This window comes from Elgaria multicarinata, chromosome 6 (genome assembly GCF_023053635.1).
Source record: "Elgaria multicarinata webbii isolate HBS135686 ecotype San Diego chromosome 6, rElgMul1.1.pri, whole genome shotgun sequence".
NCBI lineage: Eukaryota > Metazoa > Chordata > Lepidosauria > Squamata > Anguidae > Elgaria > Elgaria multicarinata.
In genome coordinates, this window is record NC_086176.1 from 38685121 (window position 1) to 38711726 (window position 26606).

The 26606-nt window shown below is 44.2% G+C and overlaps 1 protein-coding gene across 1 annotated transcript; it reads right to left on the reverse strand.

The window, feature by feature from the left end:
* Window positions 1-235: 235 nt before the first annotated feature.
* LURAP1L (leucine rich adaptor protein 1 like) lies at window positions 236-26236 on the reverse strand. The gene is made up of 2 exons (XM_063129263.1): window positions 25825-26236; window positions 236-729 (listed from the first exon to the last, which is right to left on the reverse strand). The coding sequence occupies exons 1-2, from the start codon at window positions 26101-26103 to the stop codon at window positions 352-354; spliced, it is 657 nt and encodes a 218-aa protein (XP_062985333.1). The 5' UTR covers window positions 26104-26236; the 3' UTR covers window positions 236-351.
* Window positions 26237-26606: the final 370 nt, after the last annotated feature.

Consider the following 26606-nt stretch of genomic DNA (forward strand, 5'->3'; position numbering starts at 1 on the left):
ATTGTCAGTCAGATGTAGAATTCAGTCAATTTTTCATTTTCATGCTTTGTGTTGAAGATCAAGTTAATTCCCCTCACTTTTATTCTTGTAAAAAATAGTCAAAAGTGGTATTATAAAAGAGAAAGAAGAAATCACAGCAATAAATTAAGAGGACTAAAAGAGGAAAACCATCCAGGAGGCGAGGGGTGGGTGGAAAAAATCTAGGAGCAACGGCAGAGAGATAAACTTAAGCAGGTTTAATTAAAATAGGTTATCTTTTATAAAGGTGCTTTAAAAATGCTTAAAACGAATAGCAGCATAGAAGAACCATAAATACAAGTGCACACGTGTCTCTCTTAGAGTTTCGCCTTATTAACCGAAACAGTAGTACTCGTCAGACTCAATCTTGGGATGTTTATGTAGGGACTGTGAGTCGTCTATGAAAGAAGAGTCACTGAACTGGTCCATGTCCGAAGGAGTACGCTGGCCTGGGACGTCGTCCGCCAAAGTGTCCAGATAACTCCCCACGGATATTCCATCTAGTCCATCACTGCAGTCTTGCAAACTGTTGTAGCTGCCTCTCAGAGAGGTCTCCTGACTCTCCAGCAAGCTGCAAAGGCTTCCACTCAAGCTGCTGCCCCTGCTGGTGATGGCGCCTTTTTCTTCCATGATCCACTTAATTGATTCAATGCTTTCATTGATGATCAGTAGCTGTCGCATTAGCTTGACGTCAGTGGCTCGGAGATCCATCTGCAGGCAGAAGAACAACCAGTCAGTCTATTGCAGGGGTTGCCAAACCTCAGGCTCAGAGGCCAGATCTGGCCCTCCGGGGGTCCCAAACCGGCCCTTTCCCCCAACCACCCATTTTTGATAGTTTCTAGGCTTTTGAGCAGTCCCCCCACCCCCGCCAATTCCAAAAGGTTGACATGCCTCTTAGTTACTGGCAATCAGAGTTTTAAGCTAAAATAGGATGGCATTTTTGGTCCCACCTGTGGCATTACCCCACAATTGAGTATCCTGTATACATCTAGATTAATGTGTCTGGTGAGTATGGAATGGAGTATGGGTGTGGTTTGTGATGTAATAGGTAGGGTGGGGGGCAGGAGTATATAAAGGAGTGGCTAAGGGGAGGAGTTAGGGTATGTTAGTTTGTTAGGTTGGTTATGTTATTGGGAGTGGAGATAGGAATTATTTGTGGAGTAAGAGAAGATTAATTGCTAGGGATTTAGGATTAGTGTGAGGAGAGAGAGAGAGAGAGAGAGATGATTGTTGGGAACTTTGGATTAGGCAGGATTGGAAGCATTATATTTTCATTTGAAGCTTTTAACAATCAACTTATTATTATTTTGATAGCTACCAATTACCATGTGTCAGCTTGGCATTATTTACCTGCCTCACAGTTATCAAACACCCTCACCAGAATATACCCGCAGTACATTTAAAAACAGATCCTATATATAACCTGTTTCCCTCATAGCTAGGGGAAAGGTTTTATTTAACCCTCCCCTCAGGTTTTCAAGTGGTGGTGCTTGGCCTGAGAAGGGTTTATGCAGTGGGCCTGGTATAGGTGTAACGTCGCACCACCTACCGCTGGAATATGGCTCCTAAGACAGTCTGCAAAATGGAATTCAGGATGAAAAGGTTCCTGTGCCTATGCTGTACTGCACTTAAGTCTGTTGCATTTAAATCCATCTGTATGTAAACTTGTAACACTTAAAAATTCAGCTTTATCAAATTTTACAAGACCCAGCATTGACTTTCAAATAGCGCAATGCTGCCTGGGCATGGCTGGCTGTGGGATTCCAAAGATTCACATTTAAGTTCGGTAGTGCATTGCCTTCCGGTGAGAAGCTGAGCAAGCAATTGACTTAATATCCCTTTGGCAAAATGAGGACAACGGTGGCACTGTGCATGCTGTGAGAACATACTCATTAGTATTTATGATATGTCAGGGATTGCGCAGAGTAGGATTTTTTGGAACTGCACAGGGCCTGCCTAATTAGCTCTGTTTCTCTGGGAAGTAATCAGTTAAATTCTCATTAGCATAAACAGGAGCAAAATGAGGCCAATGCTGAAATTAACATTATACATATTATTCGTTCCCTTGGTTCCTATACAACATAAGCTGAGCACACAAGGGTAACCGCTTGAGCAATATACTAATAGCTAGCAAAATGCCCAGCAAAAGCTGGACTGTGTGTGAAAACGTGGCCCACAAATATCTGGTATGGCTGAATGGGCTAGCAAGTACAAGCCCCAACCTCCCTTACCTATTGCCAGGTTTATTTATTAAAGGTGGCACTCCTATGCACACTTATCTGGAAGTAAATCCCATTGAACTAAATGGGACTTACTTCTGACTAGGCAGGTATTAGGATTGCAGCATTGCATACTATTTTTACCTTGCCTTTCTCTCCCATGCTAGAGGGTCCTGCTTCCTCGATTCAGCCTAGCCCAGCTTTTATCTTTCTTTCCCTACATCTATGTTCCTAATCTGCCTGCTTGGGAGAGATGGATGTTGCTAGTGAGACAAATGTTAGTGGGCAGAAGAAGGACATTGGTCTACTGGCCTATTGTGTTTTTTTTCTTCCCGTCTGCTTTCTGATCGCACCACCATCTTTGTTCAGGAAAAGAAAGCAACAGACTCACTTACTGGGTGGATCTAGGTGGGGCTTTTATCATGCCATTTCCCTGCCTCGTTTGTGTAATTTTACGGGAAGCCCAGGCAGTGATGTCTCACACTTGTAACCCTCCCATGCTTTCCCACTTTTTTCATTCTGCTAAGCCATAAAAGACTGAACATTATCAAGACACAGACGTTATCAAGAACATTCACTTATGCAAAAGGCGGTGCTACCGATAAATTAGATATCATTTTTTCTAAGTAACATTAAGGTGATGGTATGTATCAAAAAATAAGGCTGCTTCCAGGGCCGGCCCTACCATGAAGTGGGAGGGTGGGGGCGCAGCAGGTGGTGGAATATGGGAATCTGCCGCTTCTTGACATTTAAATCTCTTCCCAGCTTATGAGCAGAAATAACAATGCAGGACGTGGCAGGAAGCAAAGCAGAGGAGAGATTGAAGAAAGGAGGAAGAAAAGCCCCCCCCCCTCCCCATGTTGTTCAAGTTGGGAACTTCAGGGAGTTTCTGACAGGGCAGAGACAGAAGAAATTCAGCAGGAAGCAAAGAAGGGAGTAGAGCAGGGCTGGGAAGCCCGATGGAAGGAGTTCCTGAAAAGCAGGGCCGGCCCTGCCATGAAGCGGTAGGATGGGGGCGCAGCAGATGGTGGAACATGGGAAGAGCTACACTCTCCCTCTCCAAAGGGCCTGCCAGCCGCCAGCACGGCCTACCGGCACGACCAAGGGACAGCCGCTCACTTGCCTGTGTACCTGCTGCCCTGCTTGTGTGCCCCCCAGTTGCAAGCTTACTTTTCTTGGTGTGCCTGTTTCACCAGCACACTGCCTCTAAGGTGTTTCCAGGGACCTGTCACGATACTTTGCCTGATCTCGTGCAGGCGCCACGTGGCTCCTGAAGGTGGAAACATCTCAGGGGCAGTGCCCTGGTGAGGCAGGCACACATTTGGGAGTCATGCAGGCGAGTGAACAGCCGCTTCATGGTCCGGATGGATGTGGGACCAAGAAGCACTCTCCCCATATTCTGCCATCTGTGTGCCTGCATCCTCCTGCTTTTCGGCAGGTCCAGCAAAGTGATGCAAATCAGGACAAATATATTAGGATATAATTTTGCTTCCCTCAATAGTTTTTGTGACCCACCCAGAGAGCTCTGGCTATTGGGCAGCATAGAAATGTAATGAATAAATGAATAAATAACATATCAAAAATTTTCATTGCTGCCATGTGCCATGATGTGTACAAACTCGTACATAGAGATTAAATTAGGTGGACGGACCCAGTGAGTCATTATGAACCCACCACCATCATCACCGAGCAGAATTGTTAAAAGAATCCCAAACATGTCCAACATTTATTTATCACTTTTGCATCCCATTCTTCTTTCAGGGAGCCCAGTGAAGTTGGGTAGTCATTGGCTCAATATCACTCAGTGAGATTTGTAGCTGAATGAGGGATCTGAACCCAGGACTTTCCAGCCTAAGACTAACGCACTGTCCACAGTGGTTTTGTCATTAAGGACTCCAAGGAAGAAGGATCAAAGCTTCCTAGAGCAGTCTTTTTGAAGTGAAACAGATATTACAGGAAGCTTTTCCTCCTCCTCCTCTTAAGGTTTTACACTGAGCACATTCCTTCTTATCTTAATCATAGCTCAGATATTGGCTAAGATGATCAGAACATGCTATGTCCAATATCAAAGGCAGCATGCCAATGTACACCAGTTGCTAGGGAACATTGATACGAGGGTGCTGTTGCACTCATGTCCTCCTGCTTGGGGGTTTCCCATAGGCAGCTGGTCAACCACTGTGTAAACAGACCGCTCGACTAGATGGACCCTTGAGATCGTATTCAGTGTTAGTCCCACATAGAGAAAACCCATTGAAATAAAGTTAGTTGTGTCTAACTTAAGTCTCATTCATTTCAATGGGTCTACTCTACATAGGACTAATATTTGATACTAGCCCTGGTCTTATCCAGCATGACTCTTTTTATGTCTAACCTGTTTTAAGCATGTTAAAACTGGTATCTGGAAGAGTATCTTACTAGCTTGAATAGATACTTCAACTGGCTCTACATTAATTTAGTACAGTGAAATCCTGCTGTTCTCTGAAGTTTCCCAGATGGTTGCCAATCCAGACTGAGGATAGCCAGTCCTGCTTGTCTTGCTTTTGCTAGTTCAGATTCTATACTAAGTAAGTACACGGCATGTACATGTACAGTGTCTTGGGTTCCCTGATGGAAGCATGGCAAATGAATTTACTAAATAAATAAATCTCGAGAGCCATATTAAAGTATCCATTCACGCTTTCTTCCCTACAGATTTAACCACACTGGCGGGTTAAATTTTGCACCTGTGGGGAGGGTATAATTCCATCAGAGCCCCTTCCTTACAGTGAATTGGTTCAAAGAATGGGTACCAATGAAAAGAAACAAGACGTAGGCACGCCAAGTATGGTAAGCCAGTGGGTGGGCAGATCGGGAGGGGAAGGCAGCAGTGGTAGGCCTCTTCTTCAGGTGGTGGCCTGCCTTGGGCCAGGCCAGGCTGCTTCTTATTGCCGTAGAATGTATAGAAACACTAACACAGCTTCTAGACTTCTAGGAAGTTTGTCTGCAGTACTAATGAGAAAAATCCAGAATATCTGCATTTTTATTCTGAGACGACTAAGGCCTTTACTAGACCTACCTGTTATTGCGCAACGGAGGGGTGAAGATCTCGTGATGGTTTTATCACGAGATCCCCCTCTGTTTACACGCGGCATGCAACATCCTCGGAAGGAGAGGTGTCGCGCCCGCCATTTTTTGTTTTCTTAAAAGAGAAGATGCGCACGAGCACTTGTGTGCAAAAGGTAAATTTATGGGTTTTTTTTTTTAAAAAAAAATATTTTCCCTGCCCCCCCATCCCCAATGGGTGCAGTGCTCCTGAGGAGCTCTGCGCCCTGTGCGCTGGTCCTGGCTCCTTGCGAGGAACCGCGAGGAGCCGGGACAAACTGCGGCTCCCAAGTCCACAGAAAAACCGGGCCTAAAGGGTAGGGCGAGATACCAGGGCAAGGGAGGGATCATCCATCCCTGATCCCAGGATCCCCTGTGTGTCATGTGAACGCACAGGGACGATCCCGGTGATCACCCCAGGATTTTGCCCTGTCTAGCCAAAGCCTAAGTTTTTGCTATCCCAGTTCCAACAATTTGGGGGACAATGCCAATGTTCAACGGATCTTCACACCCAGTGTGTGATACACCTTCAGTAGAAATGAATGGGGAGAAAACACATTTCCCCCCCCCAGAAATTAATGAGCACACCCTGCAAAACTGGAGCAATCATTAATTTTTACCATAATTTGCATAGGATGGTGGTGGTCTTTCAATATTCTAAATGCAAATCTGCAACATGTTTGAATAAATGAAAACAACTTGAGGTGTTCAATCAAAACCCCAAACATTGAAAAACATTTTGTCTCCCAATGAGGATATAAGTACAAATATGCCCACACTAGTATACATTTTTTTATTATTATTATTAATTATCCTGTGGGACAGCATAAACAGTTTTAGTAATTAAATCTGAACCAATAAACAGTGCAGACATGGGTTTTAGTCAACAAAGTTTTTTTTAAAAAAAAAATGAATGGCATTTATTGTGTAGTCGAGCCTTTTATATACAGCTCTCTTCAGCCCTCTGTTTTTGTATAGATGAATATAACATCTGCATTGTTCACTCACAATGAGCTGGAGGGGGAAAAAAATCATAATTCCAAACTCCGAGGAAGTGAGCTCTTTTATCTTGTTTTGGCAAGAAGCCTTTTTTTCTTTCTTTTTGCATATAATTCTTTCCATGGATTCTTTCAAAGTCTCAGGTCTGTCAAACTATCCTGAATTACACACTGTCGTCTTTTCTTTTCTTTTCTTTTCTTTTTTAAAGTTATTGCTCTGGTGGTTTAGATCAATGGTTCCTGACCACTGGCCAAAGGACTGGTGTGTTCTTCCTGTTCCTCCACAATTCCCACATCTGTTCCACTCCCTCCTCCATTTATATTCCTCTCACATTTCATGGACACTCCACAAGTGTTTCCTCCCTCACTCTCCACGCCCCACCTTTGTCCTCGACATCACCCACCCAACTTCCCTAGGACCCTTGTTTCATCTTACAACTTAGTTCGTTCTTCTTGCTCCCTCTGCCTGCAAGTCTTAATTCTACATTTACACTCTGGATCCAGTCAGTCAGTAAGGTATACTGACTGATACAGTCAATGGTTCGGAACAGAGTTGGGACTGGGAGATTGGACACTAGTGAGGATATACCTATGGGCATGGTGTAGTGAGTGTGGATAGGGAGACGTTTTTCTCCCTCTCCCATTATACTACAACCCAGGAGTCATCCCATGAAGCTTATTGGTAGGAGATTCAGGACAGATAAAAGGAAGGACTTCTTCACACAGCGCATAGTTAAACTCTGGAATTCACTACCACAAGATGTGGTGATGGCCACTAATTTGGATGGCTTGAAAAAGAGGCTTTGATAAATTCCTGGAGGAGAACGCTATCAGTGGCTACTAATCCTGATGGCTAAGTGCAACCTCCAGTATCAGAGGCAGTAAGCCTGTATACACTAGTTTGGGAATATGGGTGGGAGCCATGTCCTGCTTGTGGTTCCCTGATTGGACACTGTGTGAACAGAGTGCTGGATGGGCCCTTGGTCTGACCCAGCATGGCTCTTCTTGTGTTCTTAACTGCATTTCCCCCTCTCCCTCCTTCCATCCATAGTTGAGTCACCATTACTTCATCAAATTGGATGACTGGATTCTAAAGTTTGGTTTGGGAGTTGTAGCATGTAAGAACATGAGAAGAGCCATGATGAATCAGACAAAAGATCCATCTAGTTCTGAATTCTGTTCACACAGTCACCAATCAGCTACCTGTGAGTAACCCACAAGAAGGACATGAGTGCAACAGCCCCCTTCCAGCCATGTTCTGTAGCAACGGGTGTACCTAGGCATACTGGAGTAACAAACAGCAAACAAGATAATAGTACGCATTGAAATATTTACTCTTCATGCATTTGCCTAATCCCCTTTTAAAGCCATCCAAGTTGATGTCATCTCTACATAAATTCCATAGTTTAACTATGTGTTGTGTACTATGAGAGGGGAGAAAATGTCTCACTATCCACTTTCACCACACCTTGCATACTTTTGTATACCTCTGTCATGTCTCCTCATACTTGCCTTTTTTCTAACCTAAATAGTCCCAGACGTTGTAAACTTTCCTCAGAGGGGAGTCTCTCTAGCCCCATTTGGGTTGCCCTTTTCTATATAGCCACAGTTGTAGTCCTGCCTCCTTCCCACCCATTTCTTTGCCACCTGGGCACCTCAGATTTGGATCTCATACATCAAAATACAGAAAAGCAGACTTTTCAGAAATATCACTAGTATTATTTCTGATTTTCTAGTGCCCTTGTTAACTTCCGTATTGCCCGCCTCCATGAAAACAAATTTTAAGTTATCAGCAGAGCAGCATCACATGCGCTACCCAGGTCATGGATCCTGAAATAGATTCAGTGGTATTGTCAACCATAACCCTAATGTTATTACCAACCTATCATTATGTTAGAAACAAAATGCTATTGTGATTAAGGACTCACCTTTCCCTATCCAATTTGCATAAATTACCCTTCCATATGCCAAATCATGATACACAGCAAAATGTGAAATAATAACAACACCGACAATAATGAGCCACCCAACCTAAATGACTATCATTATAACATGACCAAATTTCCTCCCATTTGTAATATTATCTTGTAAGCAAGGTGACCAGTTTCCTAAAAGGGAAGTCAAACACCTAAGAGCGGTGATGACAACACTAGTCAGTGAAAAACTGATGTAATGTACAGCATGATCCCACAAATCCCATTGATTTGCTTGTGGAGGGGATATTTTGCCTTTGCCAGTCATCAGACGGGGCAAAAGGCTATTCAGGGTGCAGAAACTCCACTCCCTGGGGATTTTATCCAGCAGCTCTTCAGGCTTCCAAAATGTTGCCATGCGTCATCTTTAAAGCATGGGTGGAGAACCTGTGCTCTTCCAGATGCTGTTGCACTCCAACACTCATAGCCCCACCCAGCATGGCCAATGGTCAGGGATGATGGGAGATATAGTCCAAAAACATCTGGAAAGCCATAGGTTCCCAGCCCTGCTTTAAGGCCTAGTGGGGGATTCAGGACAGATAAAAAGAAGTACTTTTCTACACAGCGCTTAGTTAAATTATGGAATTCTCTACCACAAGATGTAGTGATGGCCACCAATTTGGATGGCTTAAAAAGGGGGTTGGATAAATTCCTGGAGGAAAAGGCTATCAATGGCTACTAGTCCTGATGCTAAGTGCAACCTCCAGTAGCAGAGGCAGTAAACCTATATACACCAGTTGCTGGGGAAAGTAAGTGGGAGGATGCTGTTGCACCGTGTCCTGCTTTGTTGGTCCCTGGTCGACAGCTGGTTAGCCACTGTGGCCCTTTCTACACTGTGGATTTTCCCCGGGTTGTCCCTGGGTCATCCCTGTGAGTCCAAATGTTGCACAGGGGATCCTGGGAGCAGGCAGGGATGACCATTCCATTTTCCTGGGACAACTGCTTCCGGAGTTATCCCAATTTTTCCCATGGTCCTGGGACGATCCCGAGGAACACAGGCGGTGTGGGTGCCCGTCCTGGCTTCTTCCCCCCTCCCTGCAAGTAGTGGGGGTCAGCAGAGGGAAGGAGCCTCTGCGGGGGGTGGGGAGTCCAGGGACATCGAGGGGGGGGAGTGGGGTCGGCCCTTTTTTTTTTTGTACTTACATTTCACTGGAGCTCAATTGCGCTCCTGGCTCCTGTTTTTGTTTTTGAAAAGGCAGGCACAACTTTCATTTCGGGATGTCACACTTCTGTTTGGATGCCCAGGGAGGATCGCGGAAGCACGTAAGTCCATGATCCTTCCCCTTTCCTCAACACCCTTAGGTGTAGAAAGAGCTGGTGTGAACAGAGTGCTGGACTAGATGAACCCATGGTCTGATTCCACATAGCCCTTATCTTATGTTGTTAAATGCAAATGCAAAAGTTGCTAATGGGAAGGGATTTCTAGACACTCACAGCAATCTGGCAACCCTATGAAGGTGCAGGAATTGCAGTGTACACACAGAAGTGCCTCACCTATATAGGCTCCCACATTCACTTCTAACAGCACATATATTCCCAGCCTTCTAAGATAATGTGAGAATCTGCTGACCACATGGGAGGAGTCCAAACTGAAGTTCATCCTCACACCATCTTTGCCCCTGTTTCTAGGACAGGCAGCACTAGTGTGGGGAAGGGCTGCAGTAGACTCCTGTGATATGGCCTAGCAGGCCTAACACACTGTCCAACTGTTGTAGTAGCCTGGGCAGAAATGCTCATCCAGCAAAAAACCCTTGCTGCCCCATCTGTAAACTGCTCAATACTTCCAAATGCCTTGTTTAAAAGTTGCCTCTTTCAGACAGGATTAATCTCCCTCAGATGAATTATTATATCAAGCTCCAGATAAAAGGGACATTCTTGGTATTTTAGTCTAGACATAATTGGAATGCATCCAGTTGTTTAAACTTCACCACTGGAACCAGATTAGTAAACAGAGATGCCGAAATCAATTCAATTTATGGGAATCAACAAAATAGCATCTCATTCATTTTTGCCAGTCACATAATATTACAGCTCAGCACCAGAAATATGTTACAGAAAGAACTGGACCACACTGGATTCATATCTAAGGAATAAATACTTTCTATGGTATTGTTGTTGATGAATTAGGATACATGGGCAACATTGTCTTTTGATTCCAATGACATTTTTAATAGTGTTTTTATTCTGTTTTTATTTAGTTTTGCTATTTGTTCACCGCTCTGAAATCTTTGGATAGGGAGCGGTATATAAATACTGTAAATATATAAAATAAATAAATAAACTTATTTAATTGTCCCACTGAAATGAACTGGAATTAAAAGTGCTTAACTTGGCTGTATTTTGGGCTTTATTTATTTTAAAGGTTGAATAAGTAAATGCATTCTTTAACTCATGCAAGACGTGTACTAAGTGTTTTGTCCTTGATAGTTACATAATTTTGATACAGTATAATGCTATTTTATACCTCTAATCACTTGCAAAACACTATCATCCCTGGGATATTCTAGGATCCGCAAGGTAATATGTTACCTCCTTCACAGTGGTAAAATAATTTCCAGATCTACACCTCATCAACCAAGAAAACGAACTGTTTGGTCCCTCAATAATGCAATAAATGGCATGTCTTTGAAAATTAGTTAATGTTTCATTTTTGCTGGATCGCATTAGGGCTTAGCTCTAAAATATGTCCTAACGGCAACAGAACATGTGAAAGCTTTGAAACAAGGTGCGTGATAATAAAGAAAAGAATTCAATCAGATCACGTTCATCATGATTTACAGCATCATGTGATGCTGGGTTTATCCATGCATATTCATCAGTGTGAATCCCCCATCACAGACAAATTCCTGGAACGTTCCTATCACCCACAAAACACAATACTTTTGAAGGACATTTAAGTGATGAACAAGCATGTGAGAATATAACCAGGCTTCTAGAATTGGGGAGAAGGGTGTCTAAGCCAGGAAATGTATCTTCTAGGGAGCCTGTTTTGTGTTTTGCTACTGCAGCAGGGGAGGGCAGGGAGTATGAGTGCCTTTAGGTGAGCAGTTGAGCATCAATGGCTAGGGCTTATTTAATGGCATGGAGAAAGGACTAGAGCTGGGAGATTTCAGCAGACAGGTGCTTCTGTGGAAATGGAAGGGCAAAGAAGGCCTTTGTAAGAACTAAACTACACCTTGTGTTAAATGTGTAGCGTGCAGTTGATTCTAACTCATTTAAAACTTTTGTGTACGTGCAGAGGAATGTGAATTGGATTGGGACCACCACACACAGGTGGGTTGTTAAACCTTCCCACCCAGACACTTTCCTCCCTTAATTGTCGCCATGTGGGGGCTAAAGACAAAAACACTCCTCAACTTCCTTTAGCTCCTATGTGCGGGGGTGGGTGGGTGAATTTAGTAGGGGAAACAGCCTGGTAGGAAGGTTTAACACCTAGCCTACCTGCACGCAGGAGTCCCGATCCAGAGCAGGGTCCTGCATGCTTACATTAGAGTAAAACCAAAACCAAAACCATTAGGATCCACTACATGGTATGCATTTAACATAGCTCTGAGTCTACAAAGCAATTTAAAGCATGTATGAATCAATAAATCTAAGCATATATGATTCACTAAAACTGCAATGTTCTCTATTGCGGCTCGATCATTCTGTTTTATTACATGTTTCCATTCATGGGGCTTATCAAAAAGTTAATGCTTTATTTTCCTACTGTAATGTTTTCATTAATTTCCTCTCTTATCTATATGGAAAATATTTCTGACAGCACACATACACAATTCCAAATTTATGTTTTATATTTGGGTTAGGCTTGTTTTGCATGGAATATAGTTTAGATTTTCCAAACATTAAAAACAAAACAATACACTAAAACACGAGATGTGAACAATACTCACAGTCTGTACCTCTTTGGTGCAAGCTAATACATGAATACCCAGCAGTAAATCTCTGGGCCTGTTCACACGTCACGTTAATCTATGGCAGTTTATAAACTCTGCACAGTAGCTTATTTTTCAAATAGCCGACGGTGTCTTGACAGACGATCGGATAAATAAGTTGCACAGCGTAATTTGTTCCCCAACCCTTCTCCCCCAGTTGGGCAGGTATCTCAGCTTTCTTAGCAGATTTTCAAACCTTTCCTGGATCTCTTTTCTCCATCCATGTGCAACAAAAAGGGGGACTCTAACTCACTAAAAGTCTGCAGAAATGGAATGAAATTTAATATACAAATTCCTCTTATGGGGAGCCACCCCATGCACTACTGGATAAATACGTGACTTTTCATTTTCATGGAAAAGTGAGGATTTATCCACATATGAAACTGTTTGGGAACCACACAGCAGGGGGGAACTTATTTGGAGTCGGAGACATAGCTGAATGTGGCAGGAAAACAAGCTTGCTCAGAGATTGCTTGAGAGGAGCAGAGCGGCGACAGCGTTTTTGGCTGCTCTTGCCCGGTGGCTCTGTAATGATCTCCATAACCCACACTAGTGTGACACACTAACCCACCATAGGTAAAATAACCCTTTCTGCAGACTGTGGGTTCCCATGGTGGCTTATTTGGGGGAAATCACCTACTGTGGTAGGGAAAAGGATTCACAGATGACATGCTAAGCCATCTCAGGTTAAACAAACCATTGTGGTTTATTCCATCGTTGGTTAACCTGTCATCCGAACCAAGTCACGGAGACCATTGGGGCTTATTTCCAGGTACGTGAGCATAGGATTGCAGCCTGTGTGTCTTAAGAACTCTCATTATTCAATGCAAAATTTTGCTTACTGGCTATGATTTTCTTCAGTGTGGATCATCACTGCTCTTGCTCATGCTTCAAGGGATTGTAGAAATCACTAAGACTACAAAAAATGGACCACCCTAATGAAATCTGGATTAACTATAAGCACATTCAGCTCTTGCATATCATTTTGTCTATATATACCTACGTTGCAAAAACTGGAACCTGGTGTTAAGTATATAAGGTTGGAGTTGCATGGCTATATTTACAAGATATCCATATGGAACCCAATCCCACGAAAAGGTTCATCGTAGATTTCAGCTGAGGCTACAAATTGCTTTGAAAACATAGCTAGCAACCATGTTTTCCCCACACCTTATTTAATCTAAAATATGTGCAGGGACCCAATCTGGATCAGCATCTTAGCACAGGAGTAGGGAGACTTTAACACCCCTTACTGTGATCCTGATTATTTTAATGAAAGGATAGGCAAGCTTTTTGGGATCACGGGCACATCTGACGTTTTGAAAAAGTGCCATGGGCACCACATAGTGAAACTAGTGAAGCCAAGGCACAACATTGAGAAATATAGCCAGTTTACACCATTGACTATGTATGAATATATGTATGTATGCATGCATACATGACATTTATATCCAAGAAACTCAAGGTAACACACATGATTTTCTCCCTCCCTCCCTCATTTTTTTTTAAACCCTAACTATGTGAGGTAGGTTAGGCTGAGAGATGGTGACTGGTCCAAGCTCACATAGGCTCTTTCTACACCTAAGAGTTATCCCAGGAAAATGGAGGGATCGTCCCTGCCTGCTCCTAGGATCCCCTGGGTGGCATTTGGATGCATAGGGACAATCCTGGGGGAAAAGGCAGGTGTAGAAACGGCCTCAGTGAGTTTCATGGCTAAGAAGGGATTTGAACCCAGGACTTCCCAGTCTTAGGCCATAGCTAGATGGGGTGATATCCCAGGGATCGTCCCTGTACGTCCACATGACACACGGGATCCCGGGAGCAGGGATATCACCCTACCCTAAGGCCTCAGCTAGACGAGGGGGTAAAAGGGTGACAATCTTGCGATTTTATGATCATCACCCTCATTTACACGAGGCGCATGACATCGTGGCTGCCATTTTGTTTTTAATCGGAGAGGGAGCGCATGAGCGCTCGTGCGCAGAAGGTGAGTTTTTTTTTAAAAAAAATATCCTCGATCCCCACCCCCAATGGGCACAGAGCTCCTGAGGAACTCTGTGCCTGGCTCCCATCTCCTCATGGTTACTTGCAAGGTGCCTGGACAAACTGCGACGGTGGGCCACACTTTCCGCGGTCTTGGAATCATCCTGAGACCGCAGAAAAACTGCAAAAAAACTAATCCATAAACTGATGTGGAAATGGGACACAGCAACGTAACATAGGAAAAAGAAGAAACTGAATGGAATTGAAATTGCCAGATTTGTCCATCCCTCCTGAAAGCCCCATTTCCCATCCATCCTTTTTCCTCTTTCTCCTCCCCAAAGGTCTCTCTGCACTTCATCATCATGTTTTCTTGCTCTGAGTCCACAGCTTTCTCTTTCTATGTACCACAAATACATTTGCACCCCCACCTGTTACCCTCTTTTTCACTTTGCTTACTCCACAGGTTTTTCTGGACACCACTTTTCCTCCTTCAACCACACCTTCTCCAATTTCTGCCTGATCTCCCTGATCTCTGCTGTCCCTCACAGTGGCCACAGTATACAAGGCTTTTTGCTCTTCCAGCAGTTCATAGCAGTGAAGGAATGCAACAGGCTGGAAAAACTGGCTACAACACCCATGCTTTGGAATCCAGGGAGAAGTACAGCAATAAAGATGGAGTGATGCCGGCATTCTTCCATCCCCACCCATATTCTTTATGGGCTTGGGTGGCCCTTACGTATTCCCACAAAGACGTGGGAAATGGCGGAAGTGAACTGCAGAGCAGCCGTTACAATCTGGCAAAATCCACTGATTTAAGAGCTCACATGTAAAGCCAAAGTTGTGGCTGAAGGCATTATTAAGACCTCTATAAAAGGTTACTGACTACTATCTGTATAAAAGATTATTTAGTAGTAGGTGAAAATTAGTATAAATAGGGGGGTAATTTATGACTTCTATCCCTGAAAGAGTCTAGATTGAATGTATTAAAAGACAGATGTCTAGCATACGGTACCAGGAAGATCACTGACACAAAAAGCGAGTGATTGAAACTCAAATGCTTCCTCTTCCCTTTCATGTCCTTGAAAAACAGAGACAGACCGAGTCAGATGGACTGGAAATCTTCAAAGCTGTCTTGAATTAGTGTAGTTTTTTTAAAAATAAAAAAGCAGGAGTGGAAAAGTTTACATTTTCTGCAGCACACGTTTCTCATCATATGGAAGCAAGAGACGTGCTCAGAAAACCCCTAATGCAAACGTACTGATGTTGTCAGACATGATAATACAAGTGTAAACATTTAGGTCAATGCCCAGCAATCAGGAGCAGGCGCTGGTGTCAGAAAATTTCAAAGCAGATGGTACATGATAGTATCATTATCATGTGTTCAGGACATCTGTCTAGACCAGCTAGACTGAACTGTGCCTGAGTAATATAAACATTCAGGGGTGGGTGGGTTTAAATATGCACATTATCCATGACTATCTTTGTGACACAAACCTCCACCCCCATCCCACTCCTTCTATTACTGTTTTTTTGTTGTCAAAGCAGGTACTCTACACTACAACACGTGCAGCCTGAGTGGGAACACCTTTTGCTGGTGCCTGAATTCGGATAGGTAAATGATGCTTCTGAGCTGCTGATCCCTCTTAATCTAATTGGTTTAAAGCCTTGCACTGTGTACTTGTGATCACAGAGTGTTGGGTCATGAGAAACAGTTCAATTCAGATTTAAAAATAGATGTTCATGTCTACACACAAACCTTAGTAGGAGCAAATTGGAAGGTAAAATATATTTTCCCCCTGGTTGCCACGGGTTCATGGGTAGGGTGACCATATGAAAAGGAGGACAGGACTCCTGTATCTTTTAACAATTGTATAGAAAAGGGAATTTCACCAAATGTTAGTTGTATGCATGCAGCTCCTGGTGAAATTCCTTCTTTACCACAACAGTTAAAGCTGCAGAAGCTATACTAGAGTGACCAGATACAAAAGAGGGCAGTTCACACAGTGAACAGCCATACTGATGGGTTACTCTTCTTCTTCCATTGTTGCTTCCACATCCAGAAAGCACTTTGCTTCAGCTGAACTGCACCATGCAGAGACCTTTGTAGTATGCAGTACAGTTACTACCCTGCTCTACTGTTGCACAATGCAGTGAAGGATTTGTCCATAAAAACCATAGAGTTGGTTCAGACAGTTTCAAGTCAGGAGACTTCTGTATAAGGTGGAGGGATTCAGAGCACTCACATCTCCTGCATACAACTAGCACATGTTGCAAGCAGGTAACAGTACATCCTTTCAAAATTTCTGACCTTGTATGTATGATTTGTTTTAGTATTGTTTTTATTATGCTTGTTGTTAACCATAGGTTGAAACAATAAAGCTTTATTACTACTACTACCTTTCACTTACTTTTGAGAGACAACAATTGCATGAATAGTGTTCACGTGGGTCCAGATGTCACATATGCAGCTTGGCCTGGTACCCATGCAGTTTTTCCAGATTTGAGGCTGTATGAACTGTCCCATAGCATTCAGTGGTATACAGTCACCTCACCATGACAACCCCCCAAAGAAATACTCTTTCATCCCAGCATGCCCATTACATTCAATTACTATTGCTCTTATAGCATGGCTGGGGAACCTGTGGTCCTCCCAACATGGTCAGGCATGATGGGAATTATAATCCAACAACATCTGGAGGGCCACAGGTTCCCCACCACTAGTCTGTAAGTTTCATGAGTATCTGTTTAGATCCGGGGGCCTCCAACCTTTTTGGGACGGTTGGCAATTTTGACAGTTTGCAAATCTGTCCTGGGCACCACCACAAAATGGTGGTGGGAGGCATGGTTAGTCACAATGGACTGAGTACAAGGCACAGGTGGGGTCTGAACCCCAACACTATAAACAACTCCTTTGAACCCAGAGCTTTTCATGCCACCGGAAACTTATTTCATAGGTGAACTCTTTTTCTTCCCTCACCCTGCCAGCCAACTTATTCACCGCCCCCCACTCCTTTCTCTCCCTCTAGATCACCATCCATATTCTCTCTCTCTCTCTCTTACACCCACCTACCCACCCACCCACCATGTATCCATCATGTAATCATGCATGCATATACGCACACACACACGTTCCTCCCTTCTCCTCATGGCAACCACATGAGAAAACACATTCTCTTTCAGGATTCTCCCCACCTCCAAATCTCCCTCTTTGTACTACCCCTAGTCCACCCCCCTCTCTCTCACACACACAGAGGCAGCCTCCATCTATAGACACAGAAGCAGATAAACCTCCCCAACCCCCACGGGGGCTTCTACATGGCTCCTCGAGCCCCCACACCTCTCTTTACTTCCCCTCATCATGGGCTTCCTGCTGGCTTTCCTAACTCCCCTGCTGGTTTAATGCTGCAGTCACCTCCTGCTCTCTTTAGCCCCCACCCCCAGCTTACCAGATAAACATTTAGCCCATTCCCAAGTATCTGGTAAATAATAACTAGTTAAATTCAGCCTATAAGCTTCCATCCCTAAACACATCTAAATATTATTTTCCTGAGTGTCTATTGGGGTTGGATAGCTTAATAATAGTGAACGCACAATAGCTCACCTCAGGAATTGGTACACCAGGATGCTGATTATATACTTTTGGACTTAAAACCTACATGAAAGCCAAATCTACTCTTTTCCTTTCCTTGCATAAACAGCAATTTAAAAAATTTACAAGGAATGTCCATATGTTTACCAAGTCGGTCATTATGTGCTATTATGCATACATTGCTCTTTCCCAAACAGATTTTCAACTCAAAACAAGAACTAATGGAAATTAAAAAGGGTCCAAAAAAAGAAAATAATTTATATTCTTTGCAATAATGTTTATATGAGCTTTTCAATGGTATTTTTTATTGTTTATTGCTCCGGATACAGAGTGTGCAATTCAAAACGAATTAAATAAATAAATAAATACGAAATATAATTATACATCACATTCCACATGATTTTGAGGAACATTTGATTTGAACTCTTAAAACACCTTCAGCTGACTGTGTTTTAAGAGTCTAAAGAGGAGGTGTCCTGTTTCTTTTGAGTACCAGAAATTGTTTCCTAAAAAATGAATACTACATAAACACAAACAGAGTTTTAAAAGGTTGCTGATGCTTCTGAGACATTGTGGGCTCAGAAGATTTACACACACACACACAACCCCCACACAAGAGCCAAAAACAAGACCCCAAAACAGTTGCACCAATGTTTCTGATGTGTTTTCTGATCTGTCTGTTCATCAAGGGCAATTCTTCACTTGCTTCAGTCATGGAGACATGACCAGAAAATATAAGCTCTAACCACACAAGACAAAACTGATTGTCAAATACTCCCAGATCTTACTAAGATTTACAGCAGGATGAGGGGAACCTGTGGCCCTCCAGATGTTGATGAACTAGAACTACTACTACCAACATCTCTCCCTATCAGCCCATTGGTTTGGGCTGATAGGGAATGAAGTCCAGCATTACGTGGAAGGCCCCAGGTTCCCCAGCCATGATTTACAGCAATGGTTCTATTGTTCTAAGGCACAAGATGGAGAAGATGATCATGATAACCTTCTCCTCTAGTACAGGCTCTTATAGGGACGGGGACGGTTTCCATAAATCACCATCCACTCTTAGACCATCTAGCCCAGTATGTTCTATTACAGCCTTCCCCAACCTAGTGCTCTCCACATATTTTGGGCTTCAATTCCCATCTGCCCAGCCAGCATGGCTAATGGACAGGGATGATGGGTGTTGTGGTCCAACAAATCTGGAGGGCACAAGCTTAGAGAAGGCTGGTCCATTCCATCCAGCAGCAGTTCTCCACCTGCTCTCTTATAACATTAAACCCCAGGGACTGGATCTGGGCCCTTCTCATTCATATCTGCATTGTTTGTTCTACTCGAGTCATACCCCTTTCCCAAGGTAGGAGGGGTACCCTTTCCCCTCCGCCTGTGGGGTGCTGAATCTTTAACCTTTCCTAACAGGGGAATACTGCTGGCTAAATTAAAGGAAGCTGATCTAGCTTCCTTTACACTTCACTAAATTGCTAAAGAAATACTTCATGCAATGTTTATCCATGATTTGACTGTTAGATGATAGTGCAAAACGTATGTTGGTTTTTTTCAGTGCCTGGGTTGTTTGATTGCCTCCTCCTCTGCCAACTCCCTCCCTATATCCCAAATGGCTTTGCAGTGCTGTAGTAGCGGCATATAGAGGGACCAGGTTTTTCTAACACTCTTGCCCATCACCTCTGTAGCCTAACAGAGATTCTGGGTTTGAACGTAAAACAACCCAGAGTTCACAACCCAACAACAAACCATGGCTTCTCTTCCTGAGTTGTTCATAGTTAGCAACCCATAGTTAGCCCATAGTTCCAGGATTGCATGTAACAACCCTGGGTTCAACAACCCATATTCAACCCATACTCTGGGTTGTCATTACATGCGAACCAGGACGTATCCTGGGGAAATGCAACAGGGCCATCTCTATTATCATCCTGCCTGATTGTGCTTCCTTGGAAAAAACAATGTGAACACATGTTTTGCTTGGCCACACCCAATTTTTAATATACATCTCTAAAAACATGGTTAACTGAAATTCAGGCCTCTACTCCCCCCAGAACGATGAAATGTCTGCTTGCTCGGTTGCCCTATTAACGTATTTTAAAGCACAATTTTCTGTGAGACATTGCATATATTAAATTGTTCTACCCATAGGCCCTTGCAACAAAATTAGTAAAGAAAAGTACTATTAATTAGTATAAAGACAAGCACAGTATTGAAATGCTAACATGAGATTGTTGATAGAAGACTTGGAATACTGCACAGATTCTAAATGCAGCCAAGGCAAACTAGTATTTATATTCTAATCTAATCTATTTATTCTCAAGGGAGAAGTAGAACTATTTTTGGCATGGTCTGAATGTAGAATTACTTTATTTATGTTTTCAAGTCTTCGAGTATTATAATGAATACTTTGCAACATTGTAGTTGCTAAAGAAAACTTCTGCAGGGCTTTTGAAGTACGGAATGTTTTACAACTCCTCACAACAACAATTAGGGTTTGTGAAGTAATGAGGTCTATATATTTCCCCAAACTACTCCTACTAATACTGCACTGGGAAGGGAGTGTAGTTGAGTAACACATGCTCTATTTACATAATAAGTTTTCTGGGGACAGACATATAGGAAGATATTATGTTGTGACATCCCTAAGGGAGTGGAGAATCATTGCAGAAGAGCCAGAACATAAATACAAGTAGCTAAAGTTATTTAATTATATTAAATATTAATAAAATATAATTTAATTGCATAACTTTTTTAAAGTTGTCAGTTCCAGTGCATTTGCATCCACTGGGCAGACAGTAAAGACAGGATTTCGCACTAAGCAACTTGGTAGAATATTGCCTGTATACTTTCTCTTGTACCAGGGCTGGTTTGAAGTTACTGCGGACTCCAGTAACATGTGCAGGGTTGGGCCCTCATGTCTGCTTGATCACTTCCCCAATCGCCTACTTGCTCCCTCAGATGTCGGTTTAGCCGGCAGTTGCGGCTAAGTCCAACAAGTCACCCGCTATTTACATTTTCCTGCAATGCTACGTAATTTCTAGGGCACAGTGGGAAAATCGAAACTACTTCCCAGCCACTGTCATTGTTGCCATGGAGACCAGGAGGATGAGTGGGACAAATGGGCCTGGTTCGGATGCTTGGGCCCAGCAGCTGGCTGAGGATGCCGCGTGCTGCTGCTTCCTATGTTCCTAAGAAAAACAGCAAGAGACAATAGCAGGGTTGTTATCTCTAAAGGAGTTCACATTGCCACTGAAAGCGCAGCGGTATCTAGGAAAAATCCAAAATAGACACTGAGGGCGTGTGGGCCTAAAGTAAGCTTGCATTGCCTGTTCTAGTCAGCAGGTGAGGAGGTGTCATTGCAGGATAACAAGCTGACAATCTCAACTGTCAACTCAAAGTCAGCAACATAACACCCAGAGATCTATGAGATTAATGCCCTCACAGAGCATATAAGAATATACATTTATTTTATTATTTATGTGTTACATTTATATCCCAGCTTTTCATCTGAGGGGCCTAAGATGGCATACATGACCCTCCTCCTCCTCTACATTTTATCCTCACAAGTACTGTGCAAGGTAGGTTAGGCTGAGAATCAGTGACTGGCCTAAAGTGACCCAGTGAGCTTCATGGCTGAGTGGGGACTAGAATCTGGGTCTCTTGAGCCCTAGTCCAATGCTCTAACCACACTGGACCTCAACAAATTGTGTTGCTGAGCCTCGATCAGAAACACCATCTACCCAGACCAGCATTCTGTCTTGGAGGGAGGATCTACACTACTGCTTTATAGTGGTATTGAAGTGCACTGAAAACTGTTGGGAGCCCATGACACATTCCATATACTACCTTCATAATGTTATATCCTGCTTGGTGTAGATGTGTCACCACAGTGGCCATGCAAATGCCTCTAGATGCTTATAGGTCAGGCATGAATGTCATGATGACCATGCTTGGTATTTTGTCCTGCTCGTCTGGTGTTCATTGGTATACTGCCACTGAACATAGAAGATCCCCTTTTTTAGCTGTCATGAGTAATGGCCACTAATAAAACCCTAATTCCCTTCAACAGCATCACTGAACAGGAGAGCAGAAGGAGATTTCACATGTCAACACAGAAGGGGAGGGAGGGTGGTTACATGACTGCAGCTGTATAGGGTGACAGGCTCCTGCTGCAATTCAAGATCACTGGATTGGGTCCAGAACTGCATCCAGAAATAGAACTACTGCAGGGGTGTTGAACCGCAGGCCCACAGACCAAATCCAGCCTGCCTGGGATCCCAAACCAGCCCTCTGGGGTTCCCTGAAAGAGGTTTGACACCCCTGGACTACAGGATTTGGGGAATGTTCCTCTCAAGGCAACCTCAAACCCTGTTCACAGTCTATAGGATTGGGGCAAATTCCTTTCATTAGTCCAACCTCCACTGGTGGGACTGCTCATGGATTACGCATCAGAGCGCTCACCTAAGGATTGCTGCTGAGTGTGAGCAACATCTACAACTGGACAGGTTAGTTGTAAACAGGAGCATGCTGTCAACTCTGCTGAGTAGGAGCTGAATAGTAAAATGAGCTGCCCGAACACCATCAAATTTCACTGTATGGCATGACACGCATCTTTAAAGCCACGCATCTGGGATCTGCTTCCAACAGCTGAGCAGTGCAACGTTGCCACTGTGGCAGCATTTGCTGAGTGTGTGCCTTTCGCTTAGGGCAGCTGCCTTATGCATGCTCCTCAGGTGCTCTTTTCAACAGCACGCCACAATGAGGGATTTACCAACTCAAGTCATGCTGAACGGGTTGAGCCAGAAGGGAAGGGCCTTGCTAAACCACATGCATAAAATGTTGCTAGTGGCTCTGCCACAGCTAGACATTTGAACAAGCACACTGAGCTGCTCAGCTTGCAGTCTTTGGCGGACTGGAAAATAAATATATCAGCGGAATGGTCAGAACTGGTGCTGTTTGTGTGGGCAAAGATAGGTCAACCGCACCCCTATGTTCTGGGAAGAACAAAAAAAATTAAAAAATGGAGAGTAAAATTAAAAATAACAGATGCAGTCCACCAAACACTGCTGGTGAACAGCCATTTCAATAGGGGCCTGGTCAGCAACTCGTTTGGCCAGAGGTTTTTAAGAAGGGGCTGAGAGAGAGTGGCCCAAGGTTCCAATCTCCATTCACCCAAGGGTCTCTTGCCAAGTCTCATTTCAACTGCTGTTTCCTTGTTTTGTTCTCTGGGGAATGTCTAAACACTCGGAAAGACCCAGGGTGGGTGTGCGGTGGCAGGGTGCTGATTATACGATGCCGCTGCAATCATACACCCAGCCTAGGGCTTTCTGCTGAAGTTACGGAGGAAAAAAGTCAGGGACTTACCCCACTTTTTTCTCTGGAGTGAGGGGCAGATGTTCCAGACAGTGTCAAGACAGCCCCAAAGCTTCGCTCCAGAGTCGCAGCGGAGGCACGGCCAGGCAGTGCCTGGTGGACAGTGACCTGCGATTGGTTGCCTTCCACCAGGAAGAGGGCTGGGCGGCTCCGGTCCCCGGAGGAGGGCTTTCTCCGCTGTGGCACCCCGGTTGTGGAACGAGCTCCCCAGAGAGGTCCGCCTGGCGCCTACACTGTACTGCTTTCGTCGCCAGCTGAAGACCTTTTTATTCACTCAGTATTTTAACACTTAATTTTAACTTAAATTTAAATTTTACTGTTTTAACTCTGTATTTTAATCTTATATCAACTTTGCTGTGTGGTTTTATCCTGGTTGCGCTTTTTATACTGTATTTCGTAATTGTGTTTTAACCTGTTGGGTGTTTTATTGTGGTTTTAATTTTTGTGAACCGCCCAGAGAGCTTCGGCTATTGGGCGGTATAAAAATGTAATAAACAAATAAATAAATAAATAGAAACTCCGCGCTTCATCCTCAGCGTCGGGATTACCAGACGCCACCCTGGGAGTGGGAAAGCGCAGAGTTTCCAAGGGATGTGGTGCCAACCTGGTGAAGACACCCCCTGGGTTTGCAACAGATTTGGCCCATTAGCTGACCCCTCTACTTGAGGGCCCGATCAGGAACCCCATGTTAGCACTGATGTAACAAATGGAGACTGCACAGTGCTAATGTTTGCACTCAGTTCACGGAGGGGGAAAAAGGGGAATCATACTTCTTAAGTCATTCTGAGTAAATATATAAAAAGAATATTGACTATAGAATGCAATGTATGCATATTTTGATTTCGTTTTTTTTAGAACGTGGCCAGAGTTCTGCAAGCAAAAGTCAGTGTGGTGTTAAACTCAGATATGCCATGAATGCAGGGGGAACTTGCAGTTGTTGAGCTCCAACTCCCCTCAGACCCAGCCAGTATGGCCAATGGCCAGGGATGATGGGAATTGTAGTCCCACAACTTCTGGAGGGCCACAGGTTCCCCACCCTTGCATTGAGGAGTACTTTGAAAGTATTGTCAGCATTCATAACTTTCATTTTCATTTTCCCATGGAAAATTGTGTACTTATCTCACATGCCTTACTTAACTCCACGACGGGTTGTTAGGAACAGAACCGTTCTCCTTAATTTCTAAAAAAAAGAAGAAGAGAAAGGTTCTGGGTTCAAGCTACTCTAAGAGCGCAGCTGCGGTTGTTGAGTCGCAAAGAAAATATACTCTGCATGTGCCCAGTGGTTCCTTTCTTTATGATTACATCAAAATATGCTGGGAACTAGCCATGGTACTGAGAAGAGATTCAAGATTATATCCGGGTACAAATTAAGGCCTTGAGAGCAGTGCAAGAGGCAAAAAAAGGAAGAAGGATGGGTTGTGGGAGTGGAGTCCATTTCTGGGGACAAGGGGTGGAAACAAGCAAATTCCAAACACAGTCAAAAAAATTATGTTGGCAAGCCTCTTAAGCAGGGAAACATCTGACTTACGGAAACAATCCTCTCTTTAAATAGTTTATTTTTCCATTTTGTATTGAGCAGAAGTCTGATCTGACTATGATAAGAAATCTGCCAAACTCATAACTCGGGAGTATCCCTTAGTTTCAATGGCATATACTCCTTTTGATAAGAGCTGTCTTTTATATTTCAGAGCATTCGAGCTCAAGATAATACAGTTATGGATTCTGAGCGAGACAGTATTCAGATATCTACATGCTGGCAGAATGCTCCAGTAAAAAGGTACAAATTCATGATGAACTGCAGTTAACGCACACACATGGACACACAGATACACAAACACACAGTGCATGGCTCCAAGAGAGTTTCCTAGTCTTGATTTTAGACTTACAAGAGCACTGGATATGTGGCAGTGTTGGAGAAAAGGTGTCTTGAGTTTTTACATGGTAATTTCACACCCACTTCCCACCTTTTGGATTCAGCTGCTTTTCCTATCAACTGTTGCCAATATCTGTTTTGTAGGCAGGTGGCTGGCTGTGCCTTATGAAGACAAAGTGCAATAAATGAACACACTGGAAGCACAATTCTCTCTCTCTCTCACACACACACACACACACATGGGGGCAGAGGGGCGGGGGTTGTATACTGATAAAATAAGCTCTCTCAAGGATTAGTTGCTAAAAAGAGGAGTTGGGTTTCAGGTTGACTGTATCTAGTATCCTTATGAGACTGAAGCCTGGATTCAGTCTCAGTAGGGTTCTGATTGCGATGACTCCAAAACTTGTCCATGCTCAGAGGCACTCTTGTCCATTTCACTAGCATTACAAAGAAAAAAAGGGTGGGGGTTTCTGGACTTATCATTGCATTTTACGCAGCCCTAGTTTAAATCAAAACCGAAGTGCTATAATTACTGTCGCTCGAAAGTTATATTTTTAAAAATCGTTATCATTATCTATCGGAGAAAAGAGTGAACATAAAACGGAAGGGGCTCAGAAAACTGCAAGAGAACCCCATGCATTTCCCCAATAAACGCAAACGGCTTGCAGACGGTTAAGGGTGAGGGTTAAAAAGGAGTGGTGAGTAGTGGTCACCCCGGAATTGCCCTTGTGGTGCGTTGTTGTTCTTAGCTTGCGCGTGTGACTGAGAATGGGACTCACCATTTCTTGCCTGAGGAGGTGAAGTTTGGTTTCCAGTCTTTCTAGGGCGCTGGAGCTGCTGCTGCTGCTGCTGCTGCTGAGTATGGCGGCTCTGGGGGCCAGGGAGGCGGAGAAGCCGGTGGCGCCAGGACCTCCGCCGGGTTGCTCGCGGTCCTTCTCCCTGTCGCGGGCGACGACGGGCTCCTCCCCCCGCAAGGAGCGCACTAGGCTCTCGGGGACTTTGCGCCCCAGCTTGAGCTCGATGTCTCGCAGATCTGGCAGCAGGGCGCAATCTTCCATGGCTTGTTAATCAAGCAGGCTTTTCGGATTAAGGGAGCTGCAAGCGGCGGCGGCGGCGGCAGAGGAGACGACGGAGATCCAAGCCTTTAGCCGCACCGCCCGGCGCTCGCCGACCTCTCCATGTTAGTCCAGTTTAGGTAATCTGCCCCAGCAGCGCCAGTCAGAGGCGGGGGTGGACGGGAGGGGAGCTACAACAAGCCAGCCAGGTGACCCGCCGCGGGAGACTGCAGGAATAGCCGCCGCTGCTGGTGCTGCTTTCCGGCAGCAGCTGCATTATCTGGACTGCAAACTCCAGCCGTTGGGAGTTTGCATGAGCAAAAAACAAGATTGGGCGGCTGCAGGACGCGGGCAAAGCCCAGTGCAGTTGCAGAGCGGAGCGCGCGGGGGCTATTCCTCTTCCCTCGCTCCTGCTGGATTTAGTGTTTGCATTGCTCTAGCAAGCGGCAACTCCCCTGGAAGATCAGGCGGCAAAACGGGGCTTATTGGAGAGTTCGTTCTCTCTC